Source organism: Panthera leo, chromosome A2 (genome assembly GCF_018350215.1).
Source record: "Panthera leo isolate Ple1 chromosome A2, P.leo_Ple1_pat1.1, whole genome shotgun sequence".
Lineage (NCBI taxonomy): Eukaryota > Metazoa > Chordata > Mammalia > Carnivora > Felidae > Panthera > Panthera leo.
In genome coordinates this window covers 63,872,601-63,890,785 of record NC_056680.1, presented here as the reverse complement: position 1 = coordinate 63,890,785, position 18,185 = coordinate 63,872,601, and the positions used below count along the sequence as shown (strand labels likewise).

The 18,185-nt window shown below is 54.0% G+C and overlaps 1 protein-coding gene across 1 annotated transcript in view; it reads right to left on the bottom strand.

Annotated features, from left to right (window-relative positions):
* The window catches only part of VWC2 (von Willebrand factor C domain containing 2), a 122,424-nt gene extending 108,193 nt beyond the window's left edge, over positions 1-14,231 (bottom strand). Inside the window, exon 1 of the mRNA XM_042913712.1 lies at positions 13,509-14,231. Within this exon, the coding sequence (XP_042769646.1) occupies positions 13,509-14,231 (723 nt within the window). The remainder of the gene's footprint in view (positions 1-13,508) is intronic.
* Positions 14,232-18,185: the final 3,954 nt, after the last annotated feature.

Here is an 18,185-nt window from a genome sequence, read left to right as displayed (position 1 = left end):
GAATTTATCTGACGACCCTGTTGAATTCAGCAACAAGTTGCCAGAGGCACCAACTAAAAACTTTGCTGGGGATGACCGGCAGCTTCCCCAAAGTCACTGTCACATTTTTGTCACCAGATGGCGAAAGCGTCCTTTCCAGCTGCCGAGCTTGCTTTCAAAGTGCCAGGCAGCCACACTTGTTAACGTGTGATGCACTCAGAGGGAAATCACAAAGTCCCCTTCTATTTAAACCACCGGGTCTTATTAGCTTCCCATTGCCGGGAGCTGTGTTATTTGGGCGCTGGAGAAAAATGCTGGAGCGCTGCCTTTCAACTCTGCTTCCCCCCCCACCTCCCCGGAGTGAAACACACCCCCGAGTCTGGTGATTTGCCAAGAACCTCCGGGGAAGCAGCCTGAACTGGGGGTCTGGTTGGACCACCGCGCCTCTCCTGTACAAGCATCATGCATGCGTCCAAGGCCTCCCCAGGTCTCCCTGCAAGAAGCCGGGAGGTGCTATGCAGGGCACGGCTTTCTTTCCACAGTCCCCTAGAAGCAGATCTCTCCCCAAGGCTACGTCAGGTCGCTTACCTGAAACCGTCTTATTAAACTAGGCAAGGCACCTGCGAAGCTCCATTTCCACATGGGAAAACAGCAGGGTCCTTCAGGGACACCGATGCACCTGCCTGCCAGCCTGCATCCTCCAGGCCTTCCATCGGTCAGGACCAGCACGGAGTGCTCGGACCTGCGTGCCCCTCTGCCCTGCCTTCTGTTCCCCAAAGTGAGATGGGCTTGATCCTTGGCCACCTTGCAGCCTCCAGCACAAGCCACTGGCCACCCAGCGACAGAACACTGCGGCTCCCCAGGCCCTGCAGGAGAGATTATTTTTGTTGTTGTTGTTCTCTTTGTCTTTCCACTCTGTCAGAGAACGGATTTGCACACAAAGGGACTTAATTAAGAACTGTCCCCAGAAGCTGTCAGCTTTTCAGTGAGGGGAAGAAAACCACCCCGCCCACCACACAACAGACTAACAGTACAACAGTCTGACACCCCAACGCCACATCAGAGAGTGGCTTTTCCTTCTTCGTGGTTTAGCTTGTGGCAAGACTGTCTAATCACGTCCTTCAAATCCCCTCGTGATGGATTCCCTCAGATTAACACAGATCATGAGGGAACTCACTTAAGAGAAGGGAGAAAAATGCTGGCCATGTTTACGTGGTGCATTCTTCTTGGTGGCAAACAGCTGAGTAGCTTGGCTAGAAGAACATTGGTGAACATTCTGGAATGTTCTGACCTGACAGATCACACGGTCAGATGAGATGCGAAAAAGACCATGTGGGCTTCCTGTCATGGAGTGCGTGTTTGGGTCCCCCCAAAATTAACGTTGGAGCCTTAACCCCCCAGTGGGATGGGAGCTGAGGTCAGGAGGGTGGGGCCCCAAGGTTTGATTCCTGTCCTTCAAATACAAGGAAGAGCCTGGTGATTGTGGTCAGCTTTCTCCCCATCGTATGAGGACCCGGGGAGAAGGTGGCCATCTTGAGCCTCAACAGAACCAGACCTTGCTGGCACCATGATGTCAGACTCCCAGCCTCCAGAACTGTGAGAAGTAAATGTCTGTAAACTTCTGCAGTGGGGGCAGACATGTGCCCACAGTGGGCCAGCCCCTGGCCCCCAGACCCTGGCCCGCTGCACACAGAGCAGGGCAGGGAGAGAGGAGAGCCCGTGATCACAGGCAGCCAGACCGGGACCCCCATGCTGGGATACTGGGTCTGCACAGAGCCCCTCTCCTCTGACCCTGGGAGCAGGATGCCATTGAGACTTGGGGGGGTTGGTTTACATTAATAGATGCTCTGCTCATTCAGATTCCTAAACTAAGCCCTGAATGGAAAGGACACATTGCCAACTGGGCACTGCCAGCCTGGGGCCAGCCTGGGGCCAGACTGGGGCGGTAAGGGCCCCGGGGAAAGATGTTGTTAAAGCCAAACTTCACTGTTTTAAAAATGGGAAAATCTACAGCCTCTTGTGTTAGAATAAAGAGTGAAACATAAGTTATCCCTGGAGAGAAAGAAACAGGGCTTGTTCCTCATTTTATACCTAAATGACTAAAATGAAAAATCTCTCAAAGATGGGGCGCCTGTGGGGGACTCAGCCGGTTGAACGTCTGACTCTTGATTTCAGCTCAGGTCATGATCTCACAGTTTGTGAGTTCAAGCCCTGCGTGGGGCTCCATGCTGACAGCATGGAGCCTGCTTGGGATTCTCTCTCTCTCTCTCTCTCTCTCTCTCTTCCCCTCTCCAGCTTGTGCTTTCTCTCTCTAAATAAATCAACATTGAAAAAAAAAAAAAAAGCCTTCCAAGGAGTAGGCTTTTAAAAGGTGGGTTTGAGGGCGGGATGTGGGATTGGTTCTCTCTGAAGGATCACAAATTCAAAATTTTTTCAGGGGCCCATCGCGTAAGAAAACAAGGTGGTGAACCAGGTGCATGATAGCGAGTGGTGGGGACTGGGGCACGCTAGGAAACTTAACACGCTGAAACCCATAGGCACATCTCATCCTAACAACACACACACACACACACACACACACACACACACACACCCCAGAAGAAAACAGAACCATGCTGCTCCGTGTTGGCATTCTTCCTTCGAGACGGCAAGAATAAGGCTTGTCCTCGGCAGGGAGGAACAAAGACGACCCAAGAAGCACGTCTGTCTCCTCTGCCCAGAGCTGGCCAGGCTCCAGGAACAGGGCCCACGCTTCCCAGCTATCAGGTGGCCATGCAGACACCCGTCTGGACGACATGTGAGGTCAGGGTCTGACTGTCCTGAAGCTCCGTTCCGTGCACAGCAGTTGCTGATTCCCGGGAAGGTGCTGGACCGCGGCCCAAGCCCAGGGCTCATGCCATTGGCCCCGCGCTCCTTTCCAAAGCTGAGCCTCTTCCAGAGCGTCCTGGAATTACAACAGGACACTGCCAGCCTGTTCTTCTCCAGATAGGGAAGTCCCCGTCCGCGGTGGAGAAGACACGACAGGGCTCACTCACAAAGACATCCTCTTGGCTCTTAGGTCCCTGAGAGCCGACCCTGGCGGTCACCAGGTGCAAGATGAGCTTTCTTCCTTGGCTTCCTGGAGGGCATGGGGACCAGAGGGGATCTCCGTCCTCAGCCAGAGGTGACGTGAGCCGAGGTGATCCCTCAGGCTGCCTGCGTCCCCGGCTCTTCACAGGCCCAGGGGAAGCCAGTGGCCTTGTCTGATTTCTTTCTCTTCCAGTCTACCCACCCCTGAAATGTCTGCATGCGTGACATGGCTAAGCCACCAGCGGGTCAAAGAACACGTGCACAGGGCATCCTGGCCACTGAGGACTCCCTGCCCCGTGGCTGTGGGGACAGAGATGCCCCCGTGACAACCTGTCCACTGGCCCAGGGCCGAGTGTCGCTCAGAATATAACCATCAATGATTCAAGAGTGGGACCAGGAGCCCAGCTATAGCTTCTGATACCTTCACGGGAATTAATAAGTAAGAGTCGTGGCTTGTTTGAAACTAAGTTTGTGTTTTCTCTGCCCTAAGCCTCCTACTGAGGGACCGCTTTCAAAAGTCACACGACATTCAAAAGTAAAATATGAGAGGTTGTTTTTAAAGCTGAACAAGGGAGATACATTTGTGTAGCATGTCAACCTTTGAGGAAAGCAAAAAGGCAAAACGGGAGGACCAATCGTTCTGGTACACTTTGGTAGAGACATTACTATTTATTTCTGAGCTGCCTCACGGACAACAGGTACCAAGAGCCAAGAAGGAGGGGCGTATCATCTTGAAGTGATCTGAAGTTTAAAAAAATATTTTTCCCAACGTTTTTATTTATTTTTAGAGACAGAGAGGCAGAGAAAGAGTGGGGGAGGCAGAGAGAGAGAGGAGACACAGAATCTGAAGCAGGCTCCAGGCTCCAAGCTGTCAGCACAAAGCCTGACGCCGGGCTCAAACTCACGAACCCGTAAGATCATGACCTGAGCTGAAGTCAGACGCTTAACCGACTGAGCCACCCAGGTGCCCCGAAACATCTGAATTTTATTACAGGAGGGGCAGGAATGATCACCCACAGGCAAAGGGAGCTTGGTGGCATCTGTGATCAGCAGTCCTGGAAAGCAGGAGGGCCTTTGCAACTGCTTACCTATGGCATGATTTGGCCTAAAGCTGAGCTAGCTGCCCCCCACCCCTTGCCCTGGTAATAACTTTTTTCCAAGAACATTTACCAGTTGTATCTGATGGCATTTCCTGTTTGTTTAAGGATAAAGTTGGAACTCAAAATCCATATCTGTAGTCCAGGTGTTCAATTCTAGCCCTCTGGACGTTGGTTATCAGGGGCCATTCTCCACCCTGTAGGATTTTGGCAGCATGTCTGGCCTCCACTCATTGGATGTCAGTAGCATCCCATCCCACCCCAGTTTTGACCACCAAAAACGTCTGCACCCATTGAACAAGTCCCCACAGGGGCAACATGACCCTCAGCTGAGAACCACTGGTCTATGCTTCAGTGAACAGTAACTTTTCTTCCATTCCTTCTTGACTCTGTGACTTGGCTTCCCAGGTCATGTTCTCCTTCCTGAGTTTCATCCTTTACACTGCATTTTGAAGTTCCTTTACTTATGGTTCGTTTGGTGGCGTGCTCTATTTTTGTTTAAAAATATCTTCATTCAGCCTCCTTCCTGAAGGATAGTTTTGCTGGATACGTAAATTGGATTAACTCTTCTTTTCTCTTTGTTCTTTAAACACATTCTTCTACTGTTTGGGGTCTTTCTACCAGTGATAAGAAGTCAGCTGTCGGCCTAGTTACTGTTATTTTGAAGGTAAAGTCTGTTTTCTCTGGATGCTCTTAAAATCTTTTGCCTTCAGTGCTCTGCAGTCTCACTATGATATGGCTACGGGTGAATGTATTTTTGTTTATCTTTCTTTTTTTTAATATTTTTTAATGTTTATTTATTTTTGAGAGAGAGACAGAATCGAGCAGGAGAGGGGGAGAGACAGAGGGAGACACAGAATCCAAAGCAGGCTCCAGGCTCTGAGCTGTCAGCACAGAGCCCGATGCTGGGCTGGAACCCAGGAACCTCGAGAACATGACCTGATCCGAAGTCAGACGCTTAACCAACTGAGCCACCCAGGTGTTCCTGTTTACCTTTCTTTAAATTCCTAGGGATTCATTAATTGGAAAATCAAGGTCTTTCAACTAGAATGTCTGGCATTCCATCCCTTCATTTTTCCTGTATTTTCTACTGCCTCTTCCAGAATTCTGATCTGATCCACATTAACTCTTCTCTGTCCTCCATGTAACAAAGCATCTCCTTCCTACGTTCCATCCGTGTGTCCATATTTCACTCTGGGTGACTTCTCCAAATCTATCTGCTAGTTCGTTGAATTAGCTTATAACCTGTACCTGATGTAAAGCTGAACCCTCCCATTGATTATCAATTCAAACTATTATATACTGCTGTATACAAGTTCTACCTGATTCTTCTTCAAAACTGATCAGTATTGGAATATACTTGTTTTGTCTATCTAGGCATTTTATTTCAACATAGAGTTTTTACATATTAAATAGTCTCATTTTTATTCCAACATCTGGGTCTCACTGGATTACTTTAGTCTCAGCAAACTCTTGCTTACGATGCCCCTTCTTGTGTGTAATTTTAATTTTGCTATCACATTCTTTGGAATGCTACTTGTGGGGATTCTTTGCGGCCCCGGGGGAGGGTGCATTCCTCCTGGGGACATTTGTTTCTATCAGACACCTGTCGTCATTGCCAGCCAGGGACGCCCCACCCCCCAACCCTGCCTTTCAGCACAAATACCCCACCTGGATTTTCTGGACCATCCAGGGAAGCAGCTTCATGCTCGTAAGACAGCACATGCACTAGATACAGAAAATGTTCAGAGAAAACCTGTCAGCTCAACTCAGCTGTGAGGCCCATCCAGGGGGGTCTGTCTGCAGTCCTCCTTTGCAGGACATGCTTTTTGGGGGAGCATGGCCTTATGAGATACACCCCGGTGTGATGTTCTCTCTCCCTGGGGCCATGGGTTTGTCAGGTACCCCAACCTCAATCCCAGGCATCAGACGATGCTCTCAGATGGTCACCACTGCAAGGTTGATTTTCCTGTCTGGATTTTACCTCTAGGGATTAATTTTTCTCAATTTTTTTTTCCCATTTCAGCTGTGCTTTTAAGAAGATGAGTGGGTTTTTTTTTTAATGTTTATTTATTTTTGACAGAGAGAGAGAGAGAGAGAGACAGAGAGCATGAGTGGGGGAGGGGCAGAGAGAGAGGGAGACACAGAATCCGAAGCAGGTGCCAGGCTCCCAGCCATCAGCACAGAGCCAGACGTGGGGCTCGAACCCACAAACTGTGAGATCATGATCTGAGCAAAGTTGGGCGCTCAACCAACTGAGCCACGCAGGCACCCCAAGATGTGTTTTCTATGATATCTGGGATTTCACGAGTTTTGTTAAGTGCTGGGTTTTTGGGCTATTAGTTTTCTCTATTCCCGGGCGAAGGGTGGTCTCACCACGTTTAAAGCAAAATCCTTTCCGCCATAACCAGAGATTATGGCACAGAGCCACACGGCTTCTTAATTTTCCATCCCTATGCTTCTCCATGGGCCTCGGGCTTCTGAGAGAACTCACAGGGCCATGGGCAGATGCCTGACATCATCCTTTTCTGCAGATTCGAAAGGCACTCCGTGTCCTGGCCGCACCCCAGTGCCCGACAGAAATAGAATGAGAAGTGAAATCCAGCTGGCAGGATCTCAGGCTTGGAACAGAAACAGCAAAAAAAGGATTTCCAGCTATGTGGTCAGAAGCATACCACAAAGGATGGCTATAGGGTACACAGGCTAGGTGGAAAAGCATCGTCTTCCACCCAAACTCACAATTGTGCTCTTTGAGACAAACTCTTCTCCTCTTCCCCCTAGAAACCTGTCCCAGGCATGCCCTGTCATTTAAAAACAAACCTTCGACAAGAGTCTAGATGGGCAGCTTCCAGCTGGGTGCCTTGCAGAGCCCCACGATGCTTCTCACAGCACATCACACACCTTGTGGTCACTGCCTGCGACGTGGGGGTCACTGCCCGTTTACTGGGGGCACTCCAAGGTTTGGCGTTATGTCTCCAGGATCGTGTCCAAAGCCTGGCAAGTATTTACCCCCCAAAATATATTTAAAAATGTTTTCTTTTGAGGTTTGTTTTTGAAAGAGAGACAGACTGTGAGTGGGGGAGGGGCAGAGAGAGAGAGGGAGACACAGAATCCTAAACAGCCTCCAGGCTCTGAGCTGTCGGCACAGAGTCTGACATGGGGCTCGAACTCACGAAGTGTGAGATCGTGGCCTGAGCCGAAGTGGGACGCTTGACCGACTGACCACCCAGGCACCCGCAAAAAAATATTTTTGAATTAAAAAATGCAAGAAGAAATTCTTGTTGGGATTGATCAGATTTGGAGATACCTTCCACCAAAGGAAATATTTATGGGAAAACCCCAGAGAGGCCCTCCCTAATGCTGAACCTCCACAGTCAGTCTTCCCAGGGACTAAAAACCCTCCAGGGGGGTAGTCACCTCCCACAAGAGGCACGCTCATCAGGGAAGCCCCCAGAAACCACATTCACCTGGCTGCAGGCTTATTCTCTCTCTCTCTCTCTCTCTCTCTTTTTTTCAGTTTGTTCAGAGCTTTGTAGGTTCAAATTGCCTTCACGTATATCTCATTTACTTCTCATAAACTGAGAGATAAGCAGGATACTCTTTACTTTGGACCACTGGAAAATAGGAGGCTCTGAGAATTGTTCAGGGGTACGAGAATGAAACAGAACAAGGGCTCACACAGACATCTTTAGAGGGTTAAGTGCTCTGTCCTAGAGGACGCTGAGACCCTCCACTCGCACTGAAGGAGGCGGACACTCAAGATGTCCTACTCGGAAGGACACAGATACTTATTTTGTTCTAGATGGCCTGAGTCAAACCCACAAAAATAACCCCTTGGCCAAGTTGGTCCAGCACTGGACACAAATGTGGGGCAGGTGTCCCAAACCTGTTCGAGCTTTCCCTTCTCCACGTACCTGGGATTCTCGTGGTCACACACAAGATGCCACTTCATGACCATATGGTCACGGGCATAAGATGGCATAGTTGGAAGGGCAACAGTCTAGGACTCAGATCCTGGTTCCATCATTTACTAGCTCCATAACTTGGATCAAATCACTTAACCATGTTGAATCTTGAAGGTCAACACCTGGCCACACTGGAAAGTTTCAGAGAAAGCATATGGACTTCCCCCTTTAAAACAATTGTTACTCTTAGTGATCCTGAGTGGCTCAGTCAGCTGAGCGTCTGACTTTGGCTCGGGTCATGATCTCGCAGTTCATGAGTTTAAGCCCCACCTCAGGCTCTGTGCTGACAGCTCAGTGCCTGGAGCCTGCTTTGGATTCTGTGTCTCCCTCTCTCTCTCTCTGCCCCTCCCCTGCTAGTGCTCTGTCTCCCTCTCTCTCAAAAATAAATAAGCATTAAAAAAATTTTAAAACAAACTGCTACTGTTTAAATGGCTTTGGGCAAGAAAGGCAGAAACTGACAGGTCCAGAATTGAGAAAATCTTACTCAGAACCCAAGCAAACTCAGGCTTAGCAACAACACAAGCATCCGGCCGACTAGAGAACATTAGCTTTACGCAGCTTGATTCATTGCACTTTGCAAAGGTAAATAATAATAGTATTGTTTTATGTTAAGTAACATCAACCTGAAGAACGGAAATAAATACCATGCAACTGAAAAATATGATGAATGTGTCTCTCTCCTGGCACCTTTTCATAATTGCAATAGAGATCTACTTGGAGCTTTTGATTCCAGATTTCATGGAGGAAGTTTTTTCATTACTAAACTTCTGGAAAGGAGATTCTGCAGCAGGGTTAATCATGGGTCAGACGCTGACGCCCTGGGAGAGCCTGGGCTCCCCGGCGGCCCCACATCCCCGTGCCTGCGGATCTCTGTCCAGCTGCCTCCGGTTCAACAGGCCTCTCGCTCTGAAAAACAGGCGAGCAAGCAGTACTTATTAATAATGCAGCGTCTCTTTTTCTTCAAAGACTTCCACAATTGCTAATCAGAGTTCCTGATCACTACGAGAGCCACCGCGGACAGACGGAACTGGCATCACACGACCCAGAAGCCAAGACGCGAGCAGTGTTCGTGTTCCTGGAGGGCCTTATCCACAGGCGGGGGTTGTATAAATTGCTTAGATGCTACAAAGCACTGGGACAAGCTTGCGGACCCCCGCTTCTAACCTCACGGTCCCCCAGGGCATCAGGAGACCCCGTGAGGGGAACAACTTAATTTTGTGGCTCAAACTGCAATTGTTTTCTGTTGGTAAACTCCAAATCTGACCTGCTGCCTGCCTTCCTGCCTGGTAGTCATCGGGGCAGATCTGAAACTGCTCCAGGGAGCCCCCACCGGAGAGCCGCTCATTAGTTGTGTCTGGCTCACAAATCTACCGCCATAAACAGTACAGTAGGTCCTAACAGCGCTCGGAATGGAATAGGCACAGAACGACAGTGGTTTAGGTGGGCTGCCTGCCTGGCTATGCTTCTCGGGCAGTGAGTTTATCACCAATCACCCCTGCACCTTCTTTGTAAATTCTTTCTTCAATCATACTTGCCAGGGAGGCTTCCCCTGGCCACAGTCCTTGTATCTCCTTGGGCTCGTCCATGTGAGGTCAACTCTGGCCTCCGACACCTGTTATGGCTATGTTACAGCCTGGACTGTGCCCTCCCTCCCAAATTCTCAGGTTCAGGTGCCAACCCCCGGTACCTCCAACTGTGACCGTATTTCAAGACAAGATCTTTACAGAGGCAATTACATTAAAATGAGGTCATCCAGGTGGGCCCCAATCTAATATGACCTGTGTGAGGAGACTGGACGCAGACGCACACAGAGCGTGAACTTGGTGAGGACACAGGGAGAAGACGGCCATCTACAACACCAAGGAGAGAGGCCTCCGAAGAAACCAACCCTGCCCCCACCTTGATCTCGGACGCCCAGCCTCCAGAACCGTGAAACAATAAATCTCTATGGTTTAAGCTGCCTGGTCTGTGGTCCTTTATGACGGTAACGCCAGCAAATGAGCATGTCCCCAAGAAGCAGAGAACACGTGAAAATGCCATTCGTTTAAAAAAAAAAAAAATACAAACCAGCAGACCAGGCTTCCTTCTCCAAAGTTGGATACCTGCTCGTGTAAGTTGAAGAACAGACCACTTGGTGGAATTTGAGAGGCAGTGGAGAAAACTCCACCAGCAACTACGTTTTTACGTGGCTACACAAATTAAGTTGCAAACATCCCTAGAGACATGAGGATGTTACTCTAGTCATTATCAGCGTAAGGGGATTTCGTGGGCGTGGCGAGTGAGGTCTTCCACTGACATCTGGCCGAGATTATCAGCCAAGCTGCGAAGAAGAGGGATTGTGATGGCGTCTGTAGGGAGCAGGGAGAGGAGGGAAAAGACGAAACTGTGAAAATTGGGCAAAGAGCCACATGCCCAAGAAAGAGCAGCCCAGGAAGACGGAGGGAAGCCGCCTCGCAGGGGCCAGATGCACAGCATCACAGGCACCAGGCAGGATCTGTTTCCCAGACAGACGCCCAGAGTGAGCCCCCAGCCTCCATCACTACCTCCCTCTCTCTGGGGAAGCACAGAACAGACGCCTCAGACACCTGTGTGCCTCCCGGGGAAGGAGGCCCAGCACTGGCCTCCCTTTCCCCTCCTTCCTTGCTGCGGTGACCAGCATTCCAAGCAAGACACACACGGACCACAACCCCTGTTTCCTTAACCTTTTCTTCGGAGAAGAGCAAAGCACTTCAGACAGAACGTGCTCTCCTTTTCCACTGCCCGCACACGGTGCTGTGCAAACTACAGACCACACTAGCGGAGCTCTCGCTGAAAGCCCAGAACCTCCAGAGCAGAGAGGTGGACAGTGGTCGTGCCCGGGCACTCGGCACCGCAGCTGGGCGTAACTGCAACCCCCCTAGTCACAGAAACGAGCATGACATACACATCGTGCAGAATGAAATCATTAGGGGGTTGTGCGTGTTAGGGGAGCAAGCGCGACACCGAACGCGTAGAAGCTTTGCGACATTCATGCACGTGTCCATCCTGGCAGCCGCTGATGACTGGATGAAAGTTGAGAATGAAGTACCACTTGGAGACGAGAGATGTACTTAACACTCAAAAGAGAGGTTCATGGGTACCTTAATTCTTCCCAAGAGTATCATCTCTCCAATCTCCCGTTTGTTGCCAACATCCCCCATCTCCAGAGCCTGCAACACGTTCTGCTTCCTGACCAACGATTTTTGAATCACATAAGAGTCCCCCCCCCACCCCCACCCCTTCCCTGGCTCGCAAAGGCAGCTCCGTGGCACCCAGCACTTAGCGATGAATTACTACAACACAAGTTTGAATTCTTCTGTCTGTCATCTCAGGCAGATGACTGGCCACCCTGTGGCGTGTCTGGGATTTTTAGATCGAAATGCAGCTGACTTCGTGAGACTCTTTTAGGAAATGACTATAAAACAAGATACAATGCAACCAACAAATGCAAACGATAAGAACTAACGACTTGCCTTTGTTCTTATAACCCTGAGAGATTTTTCTCATGAGCCTAAAACTCAAGAGAATTATTTTGTTGGGCTCATGCCTACAGCCCCGGCCCAGGCCAACATGGAAGGTACCCCTGGGTAGGGAAGATACCTCTTCCCAGGGTAGATACCTACCTCTGGGTAAGGAAGGTACCTCTGGGTAGGCACCTGGGAAGGTACCTGGGTTTTGCCAGGACCTTTGCTTCAGCACCAACGCACCTGGGGAGACGTGTGCCCGGCTTCCCACTAGCAAGGGAGCCTTGTGAGGGCAGGGCGCCTACCTAACTCCTGGTGTATGGTCAGGGTCTGGTTCATAGGAGTTTCTCGACAAAGTTGTCTTTGTTTCTTCGAAGGGCTGGAGTGAACAACTGTGCTAAACAGGCTGGCCTGGGGATGCATCCTGGGCATGAGGCCGGCCGTTAGAGCTCCAACCAGCCTTAGCTAACAGATGAGGAAAACAACCCCAGAGGAAAGATGCGATTTGTCCTTGTCGTGCTGGTTAGTGGCAAGGCCAGGATGGACACCTGTGTTTCCCGACTCTAAATCCCAGCACTCCTTCCACACTTGCTACCTTATCTACAGATCAGTCCTTCCTGGCTTTCTATTTCTACCACACCAGGGATTGATTCTTCAAATTCCTTAGGGGCCATCACATCCTGGGCATATCCTGAATGTGTGGATCTCCAAGGCTGGGCTCCGGGGGCCTCCAGCAGGATTCCTTTCCCCCTGCCTTCCCTCCCTGCTCAGTGCTGGGGGCTGCAGGCCCCAGGACGCCCCCTGTCACCCAGGAAACCCTCTCTCTGCCCAGTCAACAGGCCACGTGTCCAGACAGGCCTCCCTTGGGGGGTCTGGATGAAGATCTGTGCAGTTCTGCCCAGGCCACGGAGCGGGGGAGAGGCAGGGCTGTTAGAGTTCCCCGAGGGACCAGCACGTGCAAGGGGCCAGCATCTCCATCCAAACCTGTGCCCCAGCGGGGCTGGGCTTCTGTTTCACATAGCAGCATGTAAGGGGAAAAGCAGACAATGTGCATTAGCACAGCTCGGCCTGACTCATGAGTCTGCTTCTTAACGGCAACCTCGTCTTCACCCTGTTATTTAAATATTCTGTGCCTCAGTTTCCTCTTCCCCATCAACCGGAGATCACAGGTAAGCATCTGTTTCACAGTATGTTATGAGGTTTAACCAAGTTAACACACGGGAAAAGCGCGGCCTGCAGCCTGACGCACAGTAGGTGCTCAGGAGATGGCCAGCGCTGTAAACACTGTTACTAGTATGCCCCTAAAATAATAATAATAATGATGATAATAATAATAATAATAATAATAATAACCCTAAACCACACTTTCTGGTTTTTGCCATCCACTGTTTTGGCATCCAATGATCAAGAATTTTCTTTTCCTTTTGAGGACATTTGCGTGATACTCCAACCCATAATCTGGGGAGATGGCTTATTTATAGGAATGGTCTCCCTTAATTAGCTATTAGCAGAAGACTATACCCCAAATGGCACGCCGAATTACCCCGTGTTTGGAAACAGGTTGAGCATTTCAGCGGCCACGCTTTTTAAATTAGAAGCAGTGGATTACCAGGGACAGCACAGCCAGTAAGTGCTGGGGGTGGGGGGGCGGCCGTCCCCTCAATGCCGTGGGTCTCACCCTTTCCAAACCCTTTCACGGCGAAGACCCGAGGAATTAATGTGGATCGGCCACTTTGCCTTAAAGATTACCTCCGCTCTGAAAAGACAGATCGTGTTGAGGGGACGCGAGCACAGCGCTGTCCGCCTCTGGGAACCAGAACGCGCCTCTTCTTCAAAGTGGGGGCGCCTAGCGCGCGGGGAGGTTTCACCCCGCGGCGGGAGGTGCAAAGTGGCCCCGGCGGGCGCTCGCCTCTTACCACGAACTCCTCCAGAGTCTGGTAGGTCTTGCCCCGGAACTCGCAGTAGTTCTTCCTCTCCTTGCACTGCGGACAGCACTGGCTCGTGTCGACGTGGATGCAGCGCGGGTGCAGCCGCGGGCACTCGGGCTGCGCGCACAGCGGCCCCTCCTCGGTGCACAGGCACGGGCAGGCCGAGGGGCCCGGCGCGAACTTCTCCCCGATGGCGTACACGAAGCCGCTCTCGTCCACGCAGCCCTTTCCGCGGTAGTCCGGGTACGCGTACTCCTCCGGCGGTTCCGGCGTGGGCGCCAGGTCCGGGCCGGCCGCGTCCTGGGCGGCGGCGGCGGCAGCGGCGGCGGCAGCGGCGGCGGCCGGGGGCTCCCCCTGCGGGGTGTCCCCGCGGGCCCGGCCCTGTAGGTCCCCGGCCTTGGCGCCCCCGCCCTGGGCGGCCCAGGCCTGCTTCTGCTTGCTCCACGCCTCCCGGCCGGCGAGCCCGCGGCCGCCCTTGCTCTTCCAGTCCCGGCCGCCGCCGCCCTCGTCCCTCGCGGGGCGCCCGAGCTCGCTCACCCGCCCCGGGCCGTCCCGAGACGCGTGCTCGCGCTTCTCCTGGCCCGGCTGCTCCGGCGCCTGGGCCAGCTTCTCCAGCGGGATGCTCGGACTGCACAGAGCCACCATCAGGCAGCAGGTGACCAGGAGGGAACTGGACAGCGCGCCAACTGCCATCGCAGTGGAGCTGGGCATCCCCTACCACGTCCCGGCGGGCGGGCGGGCGGGGAGCGCGGCCGAGGGGCGAGTCGCATTCACAGCCCGGGGGCGCGCCGCCGCCAGCCGGGAGCCGCCGTCCCTGCGGAGAGAACAGCAGCACAGCTGAGCCCCGCGGCCCGCGCGCGCCCGGCCCCCACCCGGCCCCGCGCCGCCCGGCCCCGGCAGCGCTCTAGAGGAACGAGCCGTGCGGCGCGGGCGGGGGCAGCATGCCCAGCGTCGGAGCCCCGCCGGCCCCCCAGACCTCACAGATGGGGCACGCGGACGTGGCGGCGGGGTCCCCGAGAGACGCCGGCCGGCGGCGTTTCTCCCGCGGCCGCGGCTAGCGGTGGGGACGGCCCTGGGCGGGTGGCGGAGCCGCGGCTGCCGGAATGCAGCGAGCCGGTCCCGCGCCCCCCTGCGAAACTCGGATGGAGCCACATAATCCGGGAGCCCGGGGTGTGCCCCCTGGGGTGCCAGCCACGCGGTCTCAAAGGTTACTCAATGGAGAATTCCGCAGTGGAGTTGGGCACGGGAGACCGTGCGGGAGGATGTGGGGGGACCCCCCTGGCTCTCCTTAGGGCCTTTGGGGAACGGGGAGGGAGGGGGTTAACAGAGCTCCCAGGACCCCGTGATTCATTTACCAACAACTTTTTAAATGCCTGCTGGACAGGGAGCAGAAGCCACATCCCCGCCCTCCTCCCCTGGCCCAGAAGCTCGGGAGGATGTCCCTGACCGCCCCCGGCGGCGGGGTCGGGGGTCCCGGAGGCTTCGGCTCCCCCACGGGTCCCCCCGCGCCCTGCCAGCCGCTCAGCAACTCGGAGCGTTGGCGAGAGATCCCGAGATCCCCGAGCGGGCCGCAGCGCTGGGTTCGTGATCGCTTTCACCCAGGGCGGGGGGGGGGGGGGGGGAGGTCGTAGCGGTGGAGCCCGAAGTGCCCAGGCAGCACCAAGCAGTGCGTTGGGGGAGCTGGGGGTGCAGGGCGGGAGCGAGTCCCTTTCACTCTCCCCATCTCCCAAAGCCTCTCTGGATCCCAAAGTTTCTGCCGCCCAAAGGGGCCAGGAGAACCCTAGACGCGCCGCAGGGTGCGGGCAACCCAGCCTCTCCCCACCTCGCCGTCCATCCTCCACCCCTCCACCCGGCGCGCTCCAGGGGGTCTTTACCCCGCCCCCTCCCACCGCCCAAACCCCCCTCCAGGAGACCTAGAACGACCGTGCCCTGTGCTCACTCCCAGCCCCGGCTCGATGGACCGCAGCCCAGGGCGAGCCACCAGATTACAAACTTGGGGTCGGGGGTTCGGGAGGATGGGGTCCTCCCGAGCAGCCAGAGGGTGGAGCGGTGCTCCGGGCGCGTCCCGGCGCTCTGGGCGCCGACACCCCACATGCACCCTCGGGCCCCGGGGGCGGGCGCGCAGCCTACATACATGAGCGCAGGGCGCGGGCCGGACGCCGGGCTCGCGGCGGGCTCCGGGGCGGCAGCGGCGGGCGCGGTCCCCGGGCGCCGGCGCCCATCCTCCTGCCGGCGGGGGAGCCGCGCGGGGCGCAGCGCGGTGAGGGCAGCCCCACCTGCGCGCTCCGCCCGGCGCGTGCACCCGGCTAGGGCGGCTCCGCGGGCTTGCCCGGCGCGCTGCCCAACTCACGTCCGCGCCCGCGCCGCCCTCCGCCGCTCCGCCCCGGGTCTCGTCCCCGCGGCTCCGCCGCCGAGCGCGCCCTGGGGCCGCCGGGCTCGGCCTCGCCTTCTCCAGCCGCGGGGCGCGGGGAGGTCGCCGCGCCAGGTGACCGGAGGCCGGGCCGCCGCGGCGCGTCGGAGGGAGCCAGGAGAAGCCCGGAGCGCGGCGGGCGGGCGCCCGGGCGAGTGGCACCGGGCCGGCCAGGGAGCCCGCGCGCCCGCCTCCCGCCGCCTCCCGCCCCGCGCGCTCCCCGCTCCCTCCGCGGCGGTCCCCGCTTTCTCGCCAGGCGTCGCTGCTGCGGCCTGGCGCCGCGGGGAGTCAGGGACCTCCCGCCCCCTCGCTCCCGCGCCCGGCAGCGCGACCCACCTGTCAGTCCCTCGCGCGGCCGCCTGCCCACCCCGGCTGCCATTCTCCTGCCTCGTCACTCACTCTCCACTGCGCCTTTCATCCGCGCCTTTTTCTTTCCTTGATTCTTTTCTTCAATTTCTTCCTTCCTAATTACCCCCCCCCCCCCGCCCCGGCCTTCCTGCCTGTGGACAGCTTGGTTTGGCCCCTGTTGAAAACCCCCCAAACTCTTCGATTTGGAATTCGAAGGCCGCGTTAGCTTAGCCGACTGTCGCGAGTTATTTTCCTCTTTGCATGCGGAGACACAGAGGTGTATAGACGGGTGAGAGTAAGAAACGCATAAAAATCCGGACAGCGTCCCTTCTGAATCTCTGCCAACCTCTCTCCCGCCCCTCAGTGTCCCTTTCCCTGCTCGCTCTCTGTCCGCCACAAGTAGAAACGTCTCGGGTTAATTTTGTAAGGATGCTCAACTGCTAAGCAGAGAGCCCCGTGCGGTGCAGACTTGGACTTGCTCTTTGATCCTGGGCACCGGATAGTAATGTTACTTTTCCTGGATAAAGGGGGAAAAAAGGTACCTGTTCAAATTAACTCCAAAAATGGAATTTTTGTAAGGCTGTGCATTCCCCGGGCTACATCACCAGAGAATCCCTGAGAACACTCCTATGCAGAACACCCCTCTTCCCTGCCAAGGTCAGGCTCTGAGGGGTGGGAGAGGGGAGGAGGACACTGAGACAAATTCCTGTTCTCCCACACCAGATGAACATGGAGTGCCACAAAAGACAGGGGGCCACAGGAAGCCTGGGGGCACGCTGCTTCCCCTTAACCACAAAAACAAAAACAAAACTAAACTAAACTAACAACCAAAAAAAAAAAAAAAAAAAAGAAAAAAGAAAAGAAAACCCAACAACCCAAACCAAAAAAACACAAAAAACAAAACAAAAAATAAATAAAAATTAAAAACCACTTCCAAAATGATTTGAGCCTTTCTGCCTTAGAGTCCCTAACGTCCCTTCTTCCTGTCACCTCACCTGGAGAGGCAGGTCACATTGTCCCAGGCTAATTCTTCTGCAGTCTTTTAACTATCACATTTGTTTTGCCAACTGCTGTCATGTGGTTGCACTGGGGGTGGTCCCAGGTACAGGTGACTAATAACAAAACCCTACAAGTATGTGCCCAAGCTTCTACTTCTAGCTGAAAAATTGGTTGGGGGTCCGATTGAGGGAATCATGATGTCTCTATATCGATCCCGCCTCAATCAGTGTTCTCCTGGAATCAGAAAGCCTTTGTCCCAGCCTCCTGGGCACAGTGGAGAGCCACAATTATGAGACAGTGAGGCTTGCAGGAAGAAGCCTGACAAAATTAGGAGCTAATTGTGCGACCCAGCATCCAAACCACTTTCTGTCAGATGCTCTCAGAGGTGGTGGGATAGAATGAAGGGGGGTGGTGGGGAAGCAATTTTAGAAGGATTTCTGCCCTTAGTGAAGAAAAACAATACCCGTGCAGCCTTGATTAGCTGAGAAATTCAAGGAAGTACTGGGACTTTGCAGGCTTCAGGAGAATTTATTGCATTGGCAATAAATTGTTCAGTTCCTTCCTTTCTTCCTCCCCCCCCCCTCCCTTCCTTCCTTCTTTCCTTCCTCCCTCCTTCCCTCCCTCCCTTCCTTCCTTCCCTCCTTCCTTTCTCCTTTTCTATTCTTTCTCTCCTTCTGTATTTGTCTATTTGTCTACTGTCTCCTCAGGCTACAGATTAAGAGGCAGCAGCAGACAGATCACTTGGTGTCTCAGGAGCTTGCTTTTCCCATCTTCAAAAGGAAGAAAAGAAAATCTGCAAATGGATAGGAAGCCTGGCGTGCTCTGGGACTGTGGCATATTTCTGCCCCCAGTATGTTCCTTCTGTCTTTCCTTCTGGGTGCTGGAGTTAAACCCATCGGCAGAAGCAC